The sequence below is a fragment of the Centrocercus urophasianus genome, unplaced genomic scaffold, assembly GCF_019232065.1.
Source record: "Centrocercus urophasianus isolate 14NV4802_14NV808 unplaced genomic scaffold, USGS_Curo_1.0 seq_23, whole genome shotgun sequence".
NCBI classification, from domain to species: domain Eukaryota; kingdom Metazoa; phylum Chordata; class Aves; order Galliformes; family Phasianidae; genus Centrocercus; species Centrocercus urophasianus.
The window spans coordinates 5248448-5268190 of NW_024884789.1; the positions used below are offsets into that span (position 1 = coordinate 5248448).

The 19743-nt window shown below is 46.2% G+C and overlaps 1 protein-coding gene across 6 annotated transcripts in view; it reads right to left on the minus strand.

Annotated features, from left to right (window-relative positions):
• Nucleotides 1-180: 180 nt before the first annotated feature.
• Nucleotides 181-19743, minus strand: part of CHD2 (chromodomain helicase DNA binding protein 2) — an 83106-nt gene continuing 63543 nt past the window's right edge. For 5 of the 6 annotated variants that reach the window (XM_042824224.1, XM_042824223.1, XM_042824227.1 and 2 more), the window contains 18 exons: nt 18993-19141; nt 18403-18499; nt 17584-17676; nt 16945-17118; nt 15880-16055; nt 14381-14422; nt 12298-12437; nt 11721-11862; nt 11429-11579; nt 10046-10168; nt 9086-9214; nt 8213-8353; nt 6919-7053; nt 5164-5342; nt 4660-4759; nt 4228-4453; nt 3621-3870; nt 181-3414 (listed from right to left, as the gene is read on the minus strand). In XM_042824224.1, coding sequence (XP_042680158.1) covers nt 3081-3414; nt 3621-3870; nt 4228-4453; nt 4660-4759; nt 5164-5342; nt 6919-7053; nt 8213-8353; nt 9086-9214; nt 10046-10168; nt 11429-11579; nt 11721-11862; nt 12298-12437; nt 14381-14422; nt 15880-16055; nt 16945-17118; nt 17584-17676; nt 18403-18499; nt 18993-19141 — 2781 coding nt within the window. In that variant the 3' untranslated portion in view covers nt 181-3080. The remainder of the gene's footprint in view (nt 3415-3620; nt 3871-4227; nt 4454-4659; nt 4760-5163; nt 5343-6918; nt 7054-8212; nt 8354-9085; nt 9215-10045; nt 10169-11428; nt 11580-11720; nt 11863-12297; nt 12438-14380; nt 14423-15879; nt 16056-16944; nt 17119-17583; nt 17677-18402; nt 18500-18992; nt 19142-19743) is intronic. The other variant, XM_042824228.1, reaches the window with a different exon arrangement.

Below are 19743 nucleotides of genomic sequence, written 5' to 3' on the forward strand. Positions count from 1 at the left end.
ATCAACCCCTCCTCTATCACCTGAGGCTGCAAAATTACATAGAAGAGCTGAGAAGAACTTGGACATGCTTATTGCTGCACGGTGAAAACACCCATCCTGGCATGCAGAGAAGGGTCCCACAATCCTGTGACACCCCCAGTTTTCAGCACCCACCGCATTGCATCCAGTCTGGCACAGTTCTGAAAACCTCAGGAACACTTTTTAATATACAAGAATCAAAAGTACAGCAGTTTTACAATGTAGGAAAATTTAATACATACTATATAAACAACATATTTACATCAGAAATCACTAGGACAGTGGCATTTTTTTTTTTTCCCACAAATATAAATTAATATTAATTACTGTTTTTTTAGTCAACAGGTTTAAAAGACTTTTACAGTAAGAGTCCTTCTCTCCCTGGAGGGAGGTGGAGGTGGGGAGGAAATGAGTGAAAGCAGAAAAATATTTGTGTGGGGGTCACTTAAACTGTTCAGGTGAGGGACCTCAGAGAGCCACCTCGGTTGGGCACCGCACGGCCTGTCTGCTCTGCAGGACTCCATGGGCTGAACTCACAACATTTCCCAGGGCTCAGGCTGAAAAACGTTCTTCAGAAGACAAACGGATGAACAAACGAATGAACGAACGAACCAACAAACACACAAATGAACAAACAAACCCAACACATTGCTACTTTTTCCTGCAAAGAGGAGAGAGGAAACCCCACAGCTGGCTCAGAAGGAAGAGCTGCACCAGGTGCTGACACAGACACCGCAGTGACGTTTATGGCTGTGGATCTGTCCTCTCCAACGCCACTCACACCAAGCGACTACGTCTGGTCCCTATTTAGAGGGGATAAAATGTGTGCACGCACACCTGGGGAAGACTTTCCCTGCAAATTTCCAGCCGCATGAACGTGCAGTCCAGTGAGGAGCCATCCACTGTGAGTGAGCAAAACCAGGTAGCCAGGTAACCACGTTCAGTGGCAGAACGATGTGACAGTGGGGACCACTCTTTGCCAGCTACAGCAAAGCTTTTGCTGTTGCACTGGTTTCAAGAAAGAAAACCCAAACCACCTCATGCTTGGAACCTGGGACGAACAGAACCCTTCGTGCACGGGCATACAAGTGCCTCTTGTTGGAAGTTTGAAGTTACCCTGCACCAACCGTAACACTGGTCTGGCCAGTATTGCCTCTTGCTACGACTTGTATGGCACAAACTCTCCATCACGAAAGCACCACTGTGTGAACGTGAAAAGAGCAATTGCTCCTTGCCCCTGTGAGGTTTCTTCCAATTTTACTTTAAAAGCTAATACCTCTGAAAAGAAAGGACCTCTTTGTAGAATACCACAGCAAGTGCAATCACAGCTTAGTGAGAAAGGCAGCAGCAACGCGTTGCCTCAACGCCTCGGGCACGGCGTGGACACGTGGGGGTTAGTGTTGATTTGTGTGCGCTTTCCAAAGCGCCTGGAGCAGGAAGGCCAGCCCTCAACACCCCTCAGACTATCAGGGAAAGGACATCACAGCTTATTAAGGTCATATACTGGCATCTTAACAGAGCCTCAACTTCTGCCCCCCACCAAGAAGAGCAGCCTGGAACGGCCTGATCTTTAATACTGAACTCTGGGAGACGAAGCATCCGCAGACAGCACGCTCTGGGCAGCCTGGCTGTTGAGAGAGCCTTGTTCTTTGCAGGGATGCAGTTCTACTGACAAAGACCACACTGGCTTCTGAGCAGCAACCCGTGCAGAACCGCTCCCCACACTGCCGGCTGGACACTGTTCTGTATCATTTGCAATGACTCCAACACTTGGAGGAATGTTTGCTCTGCCCGCTGAGCTGGGCTTGCAAACCCCTCTTCTCCCTCTGCCACGCTGGGCCTCTAAAACATCTGCACCAGGAATTTTTAAGTACCAAGTCCTGAATTCCTCTTTTTTTTTTCTTTTCTCCTCACTTAAGTGCTAAGCCCGCAGGCACATCTCCAACTTGGACTGCTGAACGGTGGCAGAAAGGTGACAGGTGTGACCATTCCCAGACAGAGATCAGCTCACAGCACTGCCATTCAACTCTGTGCTACCACCCCTTATCTGTTGGTTGTAGTATAGGTTTGTGATCACCATTTTGTGAAGCACAGAGAGAAATGACTTGCCCAGAATTAAGAGCTTCAGGGTCCCCAGATGCCAAGAGCCATCTCTTGTCCTGGTAACTCACAGCTCCCAGCCAGCACCTGTGTTAATTCCTGGATATCCAAGCTGCCCATGTCAGGAAAGAAGAGGGGTCTTGTTCCGAATTCCTGTGCCCTGTCCATGAGGAAATACTGCTCTCACCCTAGTTTCTTTCCTACTTGTTGGAAGTGAAATAAGCCTTTGCTACACAAGAAGTCTGCCTTTTTTCACATATCTCAGAGTCTCCCAGAGTCAAGATTCGCTGATTCCAGCCCTGGATCCCCCTCTGCTCTTCTGTGGCAGTGGACACAATGGCAGACAGAGCAGAGCCAGTTTCTTGAAATGGATAAAGACACGAGAAATGATAATGAGTCCAAAAAAATGATGGATTGTCACCAGCATGGATCCAACTCCTTTGGAGTCACTGTAGGGACACAGAGTTCCTCTTTCAACCAAGCCCTTGTGACAACAACAGCTTGGATGCTGAGGGAATCTCTTATCCCTCCTGGAATATACCATCCATTGACCAATGCTGGTTACACACAAAGCCCAGCCCAACCAGTTTATCCCCAGTCCCAAAGCAGCATCTGTCACGTAACATCAAGACCAAGCAGGCACACAGCCTTCTGGCACAATCCTAAGCAGCACTGATCCGCCTTCTCAGTTTTGAGGAAACACTGTGGCTGAGGAAAATTCACCATGTGTCCGTCGGATTGGGGAAAACAAACCAAAGAAAAAGAATGAGGCAAGTCTGTTTCCAACGTTCAATGAGAGAAAGGGGGGGAAACAAAATGGGAACCCAAATTAGAACTGAGTCTTCCTCCACCTGCTCCTCCAAAATCCTCCTTGACCCAGCAAGATGATAGCAGCATGTTCAGAGTTTCTGGTTGTTGCATCCAAGTCTTTCCAGATGTGTTTCCCCCCCTTCTCAGTCGCTTTACGTTTTCCTAATGTTCCAGTTATAGTCTGGATTGTTTTTCTGTTCTAGCGACCTATCCAGAGGCGACCTGTGATCGAGAGGCGACTTGGAATCATGAGGAGATTTCTGAGAGGGGGGCGAGCGAGGGTCCGATACGGAAGGGTGAGGTGGAGGAAGGGGCTGTTTGTAGTCTCCCGGTTTGTCTGTGTGGAAGGACCGGTAGTGGTCCGAAGGTCCTTGGCCATGGTACCCCATGGGCGGCCTGTGATCAGACATCCGTCGGAAATCCTGCTGGTGGTAATTCTGAGGCCTGAACTCGTCGGATCGTCGGCGCTTGGAGTCGTGGTGGTGCCTGCGGAGAGAAAATGTGGATGGAGGTCAGCTCCCCAAGGAAAATGGCGCTGAGGGACGTGACTTAGTGGGCACGGTGCGATGGGGTTGGACTGGATGTTCTTACAGGTCTTTTCCAACCTTAACGATTCTAAGGAAGCTTGTCCACGGTGGCTGCGTGCACTGCTGCAAACCCCTGCCAGCCTCCCTGAGAGGAACTACAATTACCTGTCGTAATAATCCCGGTGGCCTCTGTGGTCTCGGTCACTGCTGTACTGTTCGTACGGCCTCTTGCGGGAGAGGTTATTTGGTCTGTAGTTCCCAGAGCTGCGGTGCGGCTCTCCACGAGATCGCCGGTCCCCATAGTGGTGGTCCTTGTACCAGTGCTGCTCGTATTGGTGATGCCGCTCCCCGCCCCACATCTGGTTGCTGTTGCCACTGTAGCTGAACTTTCGATCTCGTTGCCACTCTCCTCGGTCTGCAATGAGGAAAGCAGTGAGAAGTGCATTTAATTTTAAGCCTAGTACTTCTTTGCTCAATCCTCAAAGAACTGATAACCTTTTACTGTTGCTCCTTTCACTTTTTCTTCCCTGAATTATACGGATCCCATTTTATTTCTTGTATTTCCTCACCATTATTCTAGCTAATCTCATTCTCTCCTGTTTTTTATACTCTCTCCCCACACTGTTATCATGTTTTCTAGTCCAGCAGTAAGGACAGCATTCATGTACGTTCCATCCCATCACCTTCAAACCTGAGCAGCCACAGTCTGTGTCCAAGAGCAAACAGCCACTAGGTTAGGAGGAATGGTTGCTTCTGGTTTCCCAGCACTCACCTGTGTTGCTGAAGTGTCTCTTGGGGGGATGGCCGTAGCTTTCACGTGGGTGCCCGTGCATTTGCTGCTGGGCGTGGGAAGGGGGCATGTGGAGCTTCTGGGAATGAGGATTGTGAGGCACGTGAGACTGGGCCATGGCAGGATCGCGGCTGGAGCCCGAAGGCTCTGGGCGGAACGGCTTCTTCACGCTGGGCATGCTGGCCATGTCCTCCTTCTTTTTCTGCTCCTGGAAGGGGTAAGAGAGTTATAGCTCAGCTGCTCTTCGACCACAACTCAGATTACGTGAGCGGTGTCTCAGTTTGTCAGGCCCTGGGCTGGAGATCCCCCATTTTGTGGGCCACCCACCTCCTTGTGAAGCAGCTGTGCCCAAGTGTGGGCAACTGCAACAAGTGGTAAAGAAAGCACCCAGAGGAAAGGCACTTCACATCTCACCTCCTCTTCCTGCGACCTTTTCTTATGAGCCATCTTGTAGAGTTTGTGCAGTTTTCTGGCATCAAATTCTGTGAACTTTGACACAAATATCCATAGGTTCCTGGAAGGACATGAACTTTTTCTGTTAATTGCTATGTGAGCTGTTCAACTGCCATCTGCTTTCAAACCAACACCAAATCAGTTCTGCCCTCTAAGGAAAACAGTCACATTCCAGCTCAGGACAGGATGTTTCAGGAGAGTTGGAACAAAGCCCTTCGAAGTAGAATAACTGTTTTGCACTGGTTTCTCTAAACTAGCTCTGAAATCAATTTAAATGAAACCAGCACAACTTGGAGACAAAACCCTCACCAGAGGCTGATCAAGGTCTGAATGGGCTACAGAACATGAGGTTTCTCTTACATTCAGTAAGAGGCAAATAGCACACTCATCCACACAAAACCCAGCAGCCAAAGTGCCCTTTTGAAATATCACAGATCAGCAAAGGAAAACAAAATGATCCCTCACCTTCTCCATAGCTTGATAAGATCCTGGTCGGTGTAGGCTTTAAGGCACTCAGAGATGCGGTCCCCAATTTTTAGGAGGCAGTTGCGTGTGTGCTCCAGCTGTTCCTGAACCGTCAGTCCCTTATCAGGCTTATCAAGTTGTTTCAGTGCTTTTTTCACTGGTCTCATCCTTTCCTTGCACTTGAGAAAGAAACAGTAGAAAGTGATTCACTTGGCAAAGGGCTCTGCACTGTTCCCTGGTTAATCAGAGCTGAAAGAAGTTCATTAGCATGAGGTATTAGCTTTATCTAACCGTTAGGCAAGGAGAAACCATCTCTGAAAGCAGCAATTCATTAGACGTGCTGCAGAAAATAATCAGGAAATGATGAGTCTCTCCGTCTGTGCAGTCCCCTCAGTCTTTTGGAGGTGAACAATTTGCTTTGCAAACAGTAAAGGCACACGGGCTGATCCCAGGACAGGCAGGGAAGTGCAACTGAGCATCGACATGCTGAACGAGCAGCCCCAGCTGAATTAGTGCTCTCAATGGCCTCCCTGTCCATCCCAGCCTGTGTTTGCTTTAATCTATTGCTTTTATTAAGACCGGGAGACACGAGATGGAAGCATCACCTTTTCCTACTGGAGGCATCAGCACTTTGCACAGGCAGTACATCAGACAGGTTTCCACTGCCTGACTGGACCTTTCACGCACCACAGAGGGAAAATAAAAGGGGAAAAAAAAAAGCCATAAAGATAACATAGGGCCTACAGGGAATACACAGATTCGAAAATAGAGAGATTTCAAAGTATGGAACTGTTTTTAAAAACTGATACTTCAGCATTTCACTATGTAAGTCAGACAAAGAAGCATCTGTCACAACAGCTAGGCTATTTTTACAAGCCTTGCAGGCACGTTTGCTGCCAGAGCATTGACAGAGCTAGGGATGTGCTTACACAGCTCCAACAACTGCATACCAACTACAGCCATACAAGGTCACTCTCGAAGTCCCCCTGTATTTTGCCACCTATAGCAGCCCCCAATGGCTCCCTGGCCCCTACAGCAGACAAGACTGCCACATCAGGCTGCTGCATCATCTGTGACTCAGGCTGCCAAGTGAGCAGTGGGAGTTTATTCTTCCAGTACTTGAAGGGAGCACATAAAAATGATGGGGAGTAACTGTTTACATGGGTTGATAGTGATAGGATAAGGGGGAATGGTTATAAAGTAAGAGAGGGGAGATTTAGGTTAGCTATTAGGAGGAAGCTTGTTATTCAGAGCGTGGTGGCACATTAGAACAGGCTGCCCAAGGAGGTTGTGGATGCCCCATCCCTGGAGGCATTCAAGGCCAGGCTGGATGTGGCTCTGGGCAGCCTGGTCTGGTGGTTGGTGATCCTACACATAGCAGGGAGTTGGAACTGGATGATCTTTGAAGTCCTTTTCAACCCAGGCCATTCTATGATTCTGTGATATGATCAGCTGAAGAAGACAGCTTTCTGAGCTTTGAAATTTCTTCCTGTTGAGGTGCCATGTACAGCAGCTGCTGGTGGGCACAGAGGACAACCCTTGCTGGGCAATCTCTTGGGCAGGGTTGTTCTGTCACGCTGCCAGGCCAACTAGAAGAAATTGGTGTGGGGCTCTATGAGGAGAGTCTCTCCTTGCTGAAGTGGATTTACAGATCAGTGCTGACACCCAAAACACACCCTCGGATAAAGTACAAGCACACACTGGCTTACTGGGAGGCTCTGCCATTATCATCCCATCTCCTGAAGAAATACTCACTATGCTGAATGTTTCTTGGTCCAGATCATCATCCTCATCCTCTCCAATAGGGACTGGTTCACTCCCCGCTGTAATGTGGACGGGACCTTGCGATCTCTTCCCTTTACTTCCAGATTTGGCTTCACCACCTTTAGGCTTTACAAGGACAAATTACATCACGTGATGAACCAGTCTGCAGGACCCCAAGTGATCCAAGTAACAGCCTGCACACTATTGTTACTGGCAGTCGTTAAACCCTGGGCACAGCTCCTACAACTTTCCTCCCAAGATTTCAAACTGTTCTGCTGTAAGGCCTCTGTTTAGCTTTATGTCATCCCTGAGGGAGCAGAGGGAACTAAGAGCCAATGTTTTGGACCTGAATATTATGGTTATACTCACAAAGAGAAAAAACAGCATTGGAGAGATGAAGCTAAAGAATATATGCCCCTTGCAAACAGCCTAGACTAGTCTCACACCTATGAAGACTTGCAACTTCACACAGCATCACTAGTCCTCAAGCTGTTCTGGAAAGCAAACTCAGATTTAAATTAGGTGCAATTTTTTACTTATATAGTTTATCTGTAGTCAGAACCACACGAAGCATCACTGGAAAGCAAACTGTCTCCTGCATACACAATGAAGCTCTCTGGTTTGTACTTGTGACCTCGGTGTCAAAACACAGTGAGCACACAGCACACACCTGCCCACTGGGCAGGCACATCAGGTAATCATTCCAGAACCTTTTACTTCTCTTCCAATCTGAATTCAGCCTAAAGGCAGTCGTACCCAAAATTCAAGGGACATTTTAGCCTATGACATACCATTGGTGTTGAAACACTCATTCTGATGGGTCCTGAACAGTCACAAGGTTAATCCAGTCCTGGCAGAACGGTCTGCCAGGTTATTTGGGGCGAATTTAAATTAGAGAGGAATGCAGACAAGTAGCTGCCAATCCTGTGATAAATCACAGCTGAACATAACTTTGAACTGAGTGCTCCGTGCTCTGCACCCTTTCTTCCTTAACACCAGCTATTAAGCCACGCTGCTGTCACAGGACAGCTATACTTTACACACAGCCCAACAAAATCTTTTCTTCCTTTTTGCTCCTTTTTCACAAGGCTTAGGATATGTTGCCTTTTCCACTCCTTAGTGCAATTCTACACACTAAGGAGCTCAGCAGGGCTGCAAAATGGATAAGGTCTCACCCCAGTATTTTATTAATGACTTTTCACTCTGGGCCTTTAATAGGACTCACAGCCTACCCCTCTGCTCAGGCTTCCCTGTCTCTTAAACTGCTCACGAGAGTATTGCATACCTTCTCTTTCTTTTCTTTTGTCTTCTTTTTCTCTTTATCACTTTCCTTTTCTTTCTTAGTGCTTGTCTGTTTTTCCTTGTTCTCTTTGTTCTCTTTCTTCTTCTGTTTCTTTTTCACTGGGCTCTTGTCCAAGCCATCATCCTAGAAAATCAGTCACGGCACAGTCAAAGCTGGAGTCCTTCACCTCACATACACATTCTTCCATAAAACATGCATCTTTGAAAAGCAAGCATTTGTTGAGATCCATCCAGATTTGCCCTCACACCTCTTCAACCCGACAGCAAGATCGGTGCTACAATCCACCCAAACAACCTTGAACAAGAAGGCATAAAAATTATACGAGCCCCTGGCAGACTTCAGATAAGCACCACTTTCCTATGCCAGTTGTGCTGGAGAACACTCAGTCCATAAGGCAGATACTGATCAGAACATGAACAAAAAGCCTTAGACTACAAGCCAAACCACTCAATGACAGAAGGTTTTCTAAGCAACAGTGTGACCTTGGTAAACTCCAGCTTCACCACTGACTGATATACTGAAAAGGAGAAGGAAACAATTCTTCTTTCTCTTCTTTATAAGGGCAACAGATTTTGTCCTGAGACCACCTTTCCTGCAGGTCAGCACGTGGATGTGTGGCCCTTCTAGCATCCTCCCCAAAGCACCACAAGTACTGATCTAAAAAAGCAGGTGGTAAAAGGTACTTCTTCCACCTCAACACCTGTGCTATTTTTTTTGTCAGCTTGCTAGTCTCTTGTGGGAATGCACTCTACAGCTCCTCTTGACTCCACAGGACATTTGCCAGGGGTGCTTCTCAACTTGAGTTTCCGTAGTAACAGTACAGCCCAAGGAAACCTGCTATCCAAGCTGACTCACCTTGACTTCACCTTCTTCTGACTGGTTGTCTGAGTGCCGAGGAGGGGAGAGTTCGTTCCCATGCTCATCTTTGACTTTGGGAGCCTTGTTCTCTTTCTTTATTCGTGGTTTCCTCTTCTTTAGCTTGCCCTGGAGAGAAGACAGAACAAGTCAGAGCAAGCAAATACCTTCAGCTGCTTCCTAGAGGCATAGCCCATCTCCTGAACAGCTGCAGGTCCTGCAGGGTGCCAGGATGCCTGGGAAACCACAGGAAAGCTTGGCGGACCACATACAAAATTAGACAAACAAATATCAGCCAGAAAGAGGAATTGCTTGTGAAATTTAAGAGGCCAAGGGAATATCTCAAACATCTATAGACTGGTGTATATGGACCAGTGACAGTGAGGTAGCAAGGATGAACACTACCCAACTCCCACTGACACCAGGTATTCTGTGCATATTTACCAGAGCATATCACGATGCAACTTCCATGTGGGAAAAAAGGAAAGCAAAAAAAATATATGTTGTTTTTTTTTTTTCCTAGGACAATTTACGTTCTGTTTGAATAGCCTGAAGTGCCCCTTGCTGAGAATTGAGGGAGTTTTCAGCACACAGACTTGTTTATTCCATCACCTCTCAGAAATAGCTTACTAAACAGGGCATGAGGCATCCTGCTCTCCCTCAGTGGTGTGCACTCAACTTGCAGAGTTTTGGTTTTTTTTTCCTAAGTGACAAAAGTTGAAAATCTAGCATTAGAGCATTAGGAATTAGAGTGCCATACTGCTGTCCTTTGGTAAGTGCAGTAACTAATTACTTGTCCCCCACCAATTATCACTTCAGCATCGCAAAGCAATCAGACAGCAGACAAGCCAATATTCTTTCATGTAGGACAAACTCAGTGACCTAGTCACACAAGCTTGACTCCTACTAGCAACCAACCCCTCATCCTGAAAAGCCCTGAGCCAAGCAGCTGTGTCTCACCTCTTCCCCATCTTTCATGTTTTCTTTCTTCTCCAGATCCTTCTTCAGCAGTTTCAGTAGATAATCCACTCGGGTCTGGAGCTGTTTTCCCTGAGGTTTCTTATCTGTCTCAACAGGTAGGATCTTTGATAAAGAAGAAAAAATATCTACATTTACATGTACATATCAAACCTTGGCAAAAGAACTACACACTGGCACAACTCCTTTCAGGTGCAGCAAATGGCTGGAGATGCTGCGCCCTTCTAGGGGGAATGACAAAGCTCAAGCATTTCCACCAACCTCACACAGAACTTCACACAGACTCCCCCTGTCTATCCATAAGCAAAGCACCAAGCAAGAGCTGGGGCATTTTGCAGGAAAAAGGATTCCAAGGCAGCTCTCTCGATTCTCTACAATCTTCGATGTGCAAAGAAAAAAAAAAAAAGCCCTGCAAAATGCAAGTACTTGCATTGCAGTACTGAGTCCACTCACTTTGATTCACTAGACTCTGTTGTGACAACCTTGTCAGAGCAGCCTTGTCCACTCTGAGGGCCTCAGACATTGGTAAAGCAACTTTTATTGGAAAACAAGGCTGCAAGGCACTGCTTTGTGGAGGACGTATTTCAACTTACCAGCTAAGGTTACTACTGGATGGTGTGTCTCAGGAAACTGTAAAATTCCTTTTCTGAAACTTCACATAGGAAGGATCTCGACCACAGTCTGATCTTTGCTAAAAGCACTAGAGGGGATGCCGTGGTAATGAAGCATATTGGCAGCCAAGTGTCCCAGTGTTCCTCAGTCCAGTGCTGCAGTGCACACTCCTTCCACAGTGCTGACACAAGGGACGGCTGCTTAGTTGTAACCAGGTTCATTTCAACGTGGCCCTTAAAAAGAGCTCTTGTGGGAATGACTGAGGAACAGAGGAACTAGACAGAGGCTTTCCAGCTGGCTTTGCTGTTGCAGCCACTCATGGAACTACACCCTCGAAGCCAACACAGACCACTCCTGACATAAGCAGTGTAAAATCTGTGAAAAACAGCTTCCAAACAGAAATTCAAACTCAGCTCCTCGTGAGACACTCGAGGAAATATCAAGTCACAATTATGCAAAGCACCCTCTATACTGTGCATGGAACCACATATGTCAGCATTACTATTTTCTTCCTGCATCATTTCAGTGTGGCGCATATGGGACTGTTCAAAGAAGATTTACTGCCAATCAAATCAGACAACTCTGCTTTCCATCAAGCATGCAGCATTCCACAGAGGTTGCCGTTTTCCTTGTTATTATTTATTATGATTTTTGGACTGGCTACAAACAAACATCTGTTTCTGGACCAAATCAAATGTGCTCTCTACGAAGACTGTAATGGACCCAATATAAGCAACATGCAAAACCACCTACCTTATCAGATAACTTCAATTCCGGATCTGTTTTAATTAGTTCCCAGTTTCCATAACCATGCTCGTAAATTCCCACTAACAAGCGAGAATCTTCCTCCACTCCCCAGTCTACATCAAAATGGGCAGCTTTGACACGGCACGTCAGGCGGTACCTGAAGGCATTGCAAACATGAGCTGCTCTTAATGCTGCAGGGCTAAAGCAAATCCACATATCTAGGCTAGTATCTTTCCACTACAAAATCCAAATTCCCCGAGCCTCTTTCTGTGTTGCCCATTTAGCCCTTCACACTCACTTCTTCCTTTCCTCTGGGTCTGCAGGGATGGATTTATGCAGCATTTCAAACTCCTCTTCATGCTGGATGATGGATTTCACATTCACTTGGACACCAGAGATCTTGATGGTAGGACCTCTTCTTTTCCCAGGTCCTTTCCCTGCTTAGTAACAAAACACAGCAACTAGGAATGGATGTTTTTGTGTGGAAAAAAACAATGCCTAGACAGACACAGAGATCAACACCTTACTCACAGTTTCTTTAAACAAAATCTGCTAACGTAGGTTTCCAGTATAAGTTATCATTATCAATGCACTTAGATCTGCAACTGAAGCATCCCTCACCTTAAAAATACATCTAAGTATGCTGGAGCGTTGCTTCAGAAGTTTTACACATCAGAAGCAGCAGAGACCTTGTGGGAAATCCAGCCCTGCATCTCCAAATCCCTGTGTATCTCCGTTGGCAACAGCTGCCTGGTGGAGATGGGATGATTTAAGAAGCTGCAATGTGGGATGGCCACCCCGTTCAGCAGCAAGGGAATGGCTTCTCATCATCTTATCACCAAAAACACTCTAACTGCAGCAATGCTCTCACTTACTTTCACCTGGGTTTTCTTTCAGCTGCTCCTCATATTCCTGCATTGCTGACACACAGCTGTTGTGGATGAGTTCCCCTAAACGCTTCAGATCAGCCACAGACTTATCCACCAGCTCAGCATCCCGGGCAATGCACTCCAGCCTGGGGAAGGGGAAAAACAGATTGCAAGTTTTATATTTTATGTAGCATTTCTTATCCCAGTCGCTCCCTGAGCAATTTGATTGTCAATGAATGCTGTGTGTGTAGGAAGGTGTGAAACCTTCATGAGTGGGACTGGCACAGGTTTTAGTCCTTTTTTCAGTTCTGAAACTGCAACACAGTGTAGATGTAGTGTAACAGAGCCAGTCCTTCATCTTCTTTAGTGTTAAAGCAAAGGTGAGAACTGTCTATCTGTGGCACAACCAGCACACTGACTGTCCAGTGTGCTTTTATGCCCCCCTCCTCAGTGCTGCCTTAGCTCCATTTGGTGGTCAAAAGCTGCCATCTGCTGTCTCTTTTGCCTGGCTGAATTTCACAACATCGAGGCCCATACAAACCTTGCATTTCACAACCAAAGAGTACAACCAGCTGAAAAAAAAGTCATTTCTCAGACAACACACGCAAGGATTCCTGCTCTGGCTCCAAGACCTCAGTCAGGATGCCAGCTTAGCAGACCCACCACATGCACACGTCTCCTTTTATTCATGCTGGGGCACAACACTGGGCTGTGCAGACCCAGAGTTGGGGGCAATGTCTTTCCCCACATCCCTTCAAGAGGGAGAAAGATGCTCCACATTCAATCTGGAATTTACGCAGGTTGCTCTGAAAGTAATGCCTCCTATTTATTTCCATGGAAACAACAGATATAAAGAGCACAGCAACACCATTTGACATTGCAAATCCTCAGCTACAAAACACTGTTCTTCAGCACTGTCACAACCATTAGCTATGCATTTTTGCCAGCAAAGAAAAAGAGCTTGCATGTCATGCTTGTAAAAATCTGCACCAGTGGAGGTGCACAAAGTTTCACAGCTGTAATTGCTAGGAGAACATTGCCATGCAGTCCATCTTTCATCAGCCTGTACAGATGGAAGTCAGAAGGTGCCAAATCCAGACTATACAGTGGGTGTGGTAGGACAGTCTAGCCAAGATTGGCAACGTGCTCCAATACCACCAAACTGGCACAGGGCCTGGTGTTATCCCTGTCTTCTTCTCTGGCCTGACTCAGGAATTTTGAGCCTTCAGCTTTGTCAGCACTGCAAAGGAGCAGTCAGAGTTGATGGTTTGTCTGGGCTCCAGGAAATCCAGAAGGATCACGCCTTTCCTCTCCCAAAAGACACTGCACATCCCTTTATCCACTGAGGCCTTGTCTTGAAATTTTTATTGGATGGAGAATTTCCATGTCAAAACACCGTGGCTGCTGTTTTAACTCCAGCCCACAGTGGTGACACCAGTAACAATGTGATCCAGTAAACTGTCACCTTCAGCCTTGTATTGATCCAGTAGGTCCTGGCAAACTTGCATACAGTGTCCTTTCTGTGTGAGCATTCCAGTACCCACTCTGCACAAACTCTGTGATATTCCAGCATTACCTCCATCATTTCAACTGCAACGAAGCCAGTACTCAGCTCTGTATGCAGTTCCCTCATCATAATCTCCCAGTTTATAGGAAAGTTCAACCTCTACTGCCCTACCACCAAGACCTGCCTCTGACATCAGTGGCCAACATCATCAAATAGGAGAATTCCTTTTGCAGCAGCCCTTGTAACATGTATGGAGAAACTTGACAAGTGTTTGAGGTTACATTTGCTGTTCAGACAGCTGCTCCTGCTTCTTTCAAGGCAGGATGGAAATGCCCCGAGGGCCAGATTCTGCCAGCAGCACTAGTGCTCCAGCTGCTCTTTGGGCAGCATTCATCACTGCCCACCAACTGAGACATGAAAGACCATATGGCAGCTTTTGGGTTACTGGAGCACATGACAGCAAACTCGCTGGTCTCTGTGCTGTCAGGTGAGGCTGACAAACACTTATGTGTATGGCAGAGCTCAGAAACACAACATTTCCCCCATGATAACCCTTTGGAGAAAGGCCAGGTTGAGACTCACCGCTCAAGAGGCAGTCCAAACTTCTTGTAAGCCTTGATAAACCTAAGAACAAAAAAAAAAAAAAAAAGGGAACTAAAACAACTGCCATAAAACATGTGTCCAATATCACAAATATGTTTGGATATATTAATTACAGCCTGTCGTATTATCAAGCTCGCATTCCACACTGATTAGCTAAGCATCACTCAGGACTGGGGAGCTTAATCCATTAACCCCCACAAAGAGTTCTGTGACCTCAGCTGGAGAAGAACAGAATGTTGTTATGAATGTCAGATGTTTGACAGATGACAAGAACGAGGAGAGACAACTGTAGTGTAAAAAAAAAAAAATAGAAGAAAGCATTAGCTCTCACCGTATGGGTAATTATTAACTTCAATTTCCAAGGATTCAAGAGGCACTAAATCAATGTCATTAGTAATTTTAAAGCTCAGGCTGTAAGTGTAACAACCTCTTGCAGAACAGCCAAACGTGGTGCAATCCATCACACAGCCTTGCAGACAAGAATTGCTATTTATGTTTACTTCTTACTTTTTATTGTGAAAATCACTGCCATTGTTAACGGCACCTTCAAGGCAAGAGTCAGGCACTGTTGCTGCGACTGAACAGTGCTGTGTGCTGGAAGTAGACTCAATGGCTTCAACTAACAGATTATTTTTAAATGAGCTACTTTTTCCCTTCTTTTTTTCCATCTTTTCCTCTTTCAGCTACAGCAGTTTAACTAAAACAGCTGTTATAGGTCACGTTGCAACACCTCTTTCCTCTTCAATGGTTTCAGGGCTGCATATAGGGCATCTGCCACAATGCAAAAAGGTTTAATATCTGCCTTTTAAAAATACATTTATTGGAGACAGAAGCAACGAAAACTCACAAACCCTTTTCTGTTTTTGGCTAAACCTCTGGGCACAGCCATAAGAGAAAGGGCCCGAGGGAAAGGCTTGAGAAGGAGAGGAAAATATGAGAAGAAAATAATACTTTGGAATTCAGCCCCCAGCTGACTCCTGGGACGCAGTGCAGGAGAGGATACACTATTGCTCTGACTGACTGGACCACTGCTTCTCAGGGGGTTCATTCTGCCAGGCAGAGCCTGCCTTTCACTCAGGCTTAACTCATCAGGACTACTGCCAGAACAATGTCAGGACGGCCAGAGTCCTTGGCTTCTCCAGCGCTATCTCATGGCACTTAAGTCTCACATGTAACACAGAATCCACACAGATTGGGTTGGACAGCTGCCTCAGGGATGGATTCTAGGAAGGTACCAGCTTGACTGCAGCCTAAATGAAGACGTTCCAGCCCATTTTGCTCAGATGTGAATATTAAAGTCATCAGCCAGCAGCAAACAGAACTGGACAACAGCGCGGAAGCTGTTCCAAAGAACTAGCCTCATATAAATTACTGATATGCTTACAGCTGAACTTCTCTTAGATTACCTAGGCAGTTTCAACACCTGTGTGGGGTTTCTATAGTTGTTTACTGAACCATCCCTGTTGCTCAGCACTGACCTCCGGATTTCAGCATCAGTAAATCCTTCCACAGTATCCTTTCGAACGCTCCGAGGACGTCCACGGCGCTTTGGTCTCTTCTCATCATCGGTATCATCAGTCTCACTTTCTGACCCCGATGATCTCTGAAGCCTTCTCTTAGTCTCTGCATCTGATTCACTATCATTTGTTTGAGCCTGTATGCAGCAGAAGGATAGCAGGGCTGTTTAACTGCTAATCTGCCAATTTTTTCCATACCTGCCGTGCGCTGGCACTATTTTATGTTGAATCAACTCAGCACCAATCCCTGAAGATGCAGACCATGTAGTCACACCAGTAAGTTTGTGCACGCTTGCCATTTCTGGCTAGCTAAGACTCCCATGGTCATCCTTCCTTTACAGCCTAGTTTCTCAACTGCATTTTGATTTACTAAGGTGTAAGACCTTAATTTTCCACAGTTCTGTGCTATAGTACCCTAGGCTCCTTGGTATCTGGAGTATTTTGAAAACCAAGACACCCGTAAAGTGAGGTGCAATTGCCTTACTGCAATCACACAAATACAAATTATCCTTCTTTAGCATTCACTTTAAACCTTTTCCTCATCTTATCCCCAAGAAGAGCTCACAACCTCTCCAAGTCCTGTATCTCAGCGGTTTCACAGACTGCTTCCTATTGGATTCGGGGAGATCACATCACCTAAAAACAAACTTAGGAAGATGGTATCTCTTTGCTCTCAAGAGAAACATTTAGGTAAGAACAGCTACAGAACCTGAGAGAAAGAAACGTACTGAAAACCACAAACTTCAGTAGGGTCTGCAGTGGTTGAGTGTAGTTATTTTGCCCTGTGCTCACTACAGGTTTTCTGTGTCTAGCCCAGCATGAGTTGTACCAAATCCAGTGTGAGCTCCTACACTGCATGACGAACCATGGGTCTAATGCTTGATGCCAACAAGAGGCCAATGTGACTCTATGGGTCACCCCTAACCAGCTTTGGAGAAGGGGCAGAAGCACAGGAAAGCTTCCCCGTAAGCACTGCCTTTGCCAGCTTTGGCCTCCAGCCCCTCAGCTCTTGGAGATATGCTGTACCTTTTTCGTTGAGCTCCGGATGCGAGGCAGCATGTAGATTTCCTCCAGTTCTTTCTGCCTTTCTTCCTCCTCCACTTTTTTCCTCTGCTCCTCGGGAATGATATCGTCCCAGTCCTTCTGGGGCCTCTCGTCCAGCTCTGTCTCTTCCTCCTCCATGGTTGCAAAGTTAGCCACCTTTTATAAGCAAAGAAACGCTTTCAGAAATTCCCTCCCCTGGCAGGAATACCCCAGAGCTGTCTGCTAAGCTTCAACTTCTTCTCCAGAGGAGTTTTGCCAACGTTTCCATAATTACTGTATAACTGATCCTTATGTCACTACATTCCTGGTTCTTTGCCACGTCTTTGGGCTAACAACTCTCGAGAAAGTACGTGCAGTTTAAAAAGTACTGCTGAGCCTAAGTTATCGTTTTTGTTTCCAAATTTGGTAAATTCAGCATTTTATTCACAGCCTTCAAGACCACATAAAAGGAAATGAATACCTACACATCTGCCCAGCTACTAAGTCCAGGCAGCCCCTCAGAAAGCTGCTTTGTACAGAGCACCTCTCACTGGGCCTGATTTGTTCTGTCTGTTCCTGACCCCACCGTTATGGGAAGACATGGGGAGCCATGCTCCTGCACCCCACTACAATGGTGTCTACCTTGAACTGTGACAGCAGCTCATCAGTGGCACTGGTGGACACTTCATTCTCTCGTGTTTCAGCCAAGCGCAGAATTTCATCAATGTCCATCTCCTAGCAGTCAGAAAGGAAAGCGTGTCAAAGAGAAGGGAGGAACAGAAGGCTTTGAGAATAGAGTTACAGGGTGCAATAGCTAAATACTGATTGTGCTGATATGTCCTAAATGAAGCTCTAACACCTGCAGGGTGTCATCAGTGAGGGGCAGGGATGAACTATCTCAAGTGGTACAAAAGCATATAAAAACAGTGATAGAAGAAAAAGAACATCAAGGCTGAGCAGCAGGGAAAATTTTCCAGCAGTGAGATGTATAAACTCTTTCCCTCAGGGGTAGCTCTGCTACTTGAGACATGAAGAGAATTGGTCAAAGCACTCAATAATAAACTCCCTAGCACTGCTGTGATGAGAAAGGAGGGAGTGACCTATTTGACTTCATTGTGCTGGCTCTAGAGTCTCCATGAGAACAACCCTAAAAGAAAGAAGCTGGAGGTGCTCAGAGGAGACACGGAGTGAAGCTTTCCTCAAGCTGTGCTATAACTAACTCAGGAATCCTAGGGAGCCCTGGGACTCTCCTGGTGACCACTGTTATTTAACCCCCAACAACAGACCCTGATCCCAGCACCAGAGCTCTCCTCCTTCAGCTTCCTAGGACTCCCATGCACGCTATTCATCAACTTGCTCTTGTGCACAGAGAAAATACAAAGAGTGAGCAGACATAAATACATCCCCAGTGCAGACCTGCAGAGGACTACCGACAGCGATGTTATTTCTATTTCAAACTACCTGAGGCTCTGACTCTTCTCCTTCAAGCTCCTTAAAGAGATCTTCAGCTCCAAACTTCAGAATAGCTGTCAGCTCTTCTTTGTTGAAAGGATTTGAACTGCAAACAGAAAGAGAATGAAGAAGGGTTTAGGGCTGTTAAGTCAGCTGTGTCACAGCACAAAGCCATTCTAAAGTTTTTCCCATTTAAAATGAGGAGCAAGATTTCTCCTCAGCGCTCATCTCTTTCCTGCTCTGACTTGGAGAGCTACTGTAAGGGGTACAAGCCCCATCTATGGAGAGGAAATGGGGAGAGTCTGAGGTCGTTGACAAAACTCTGTTCCATGCTGCCACCACGAGCTTCTCTCAGACCAGGATGGTCTCTGGTGGGAAGAGGTAAAGAAACACAGGCAATGCATTTCAATTTCTGATCATCTTTATCTTCGATGTCCAAATTAATGATTGTGTGAGGCAAAACAGTGGAAACTCCCACTACTTATTAGTGAAAGCTCTCTTCTGCCCCATACCCAATCAAATCAGTAGATATCAGAAGGTGAAGCTGGTTATGCCACGTGCTCTATCAGATGTGTCTGCCTCCTGACACAACCACCTACTTGGATCGCCCAGAGTTGTTGTCCAGAACAGTCCGTCCAGTGGTGTCCATACGCTGGATCACCAAATGATCCAGCACCATTTTCTTCTTGGCCCTTTCAATGATCTCCTCCTCAACTGTACCCTTTGTGACCAGGCGGTAAATATTCACCTGAAGGGCAAGAGAAGAACAGAGCTATTTTCCAGGACCTGAACACACTGTGCTGACACAGTGATGCATCCCTGAGTTTCAGAGGAGACTCGTCTGCTGACATGCTACTTTCATGCACAGATTTGCCTCTTTAGAATAAAGACAAGCACATTCTTTTGTCTCAGGGGGACCACTTTAAATCAGGATGCTTAACACATATCTTGTAGTGTACAAAAGGCAAAGTACAAATCTACTGAAAAAAATCCCACTAAATCCTAATGAACATCAAACTTTCCACATCTGAAATAAAACTCTAGGAAAAAATGGATATTCTATCTAGCAATTTTTATAGGGCAAGAAAAAGCAGGACTATATGAGGCTAAGAAATGTGGTGCCACTGATGGGGTTCTTCATTCAGAACCATGCCAGGACTAAACATCAACAGAAACATCTAGCAGTGTTGGGCTGACTTTTCGTTTCCTGACCTTTAAGTGAGTTTCCCTTGGGATAACGTTGCTCTACAACCAGGACCTGGGGCAAAAAGACCATGCTTTCACAAGTTCTAGTGATGTAGGTGCTCTCTTAAATGCACACACTGAAGCCACAGAGAAAATGACTCGAGG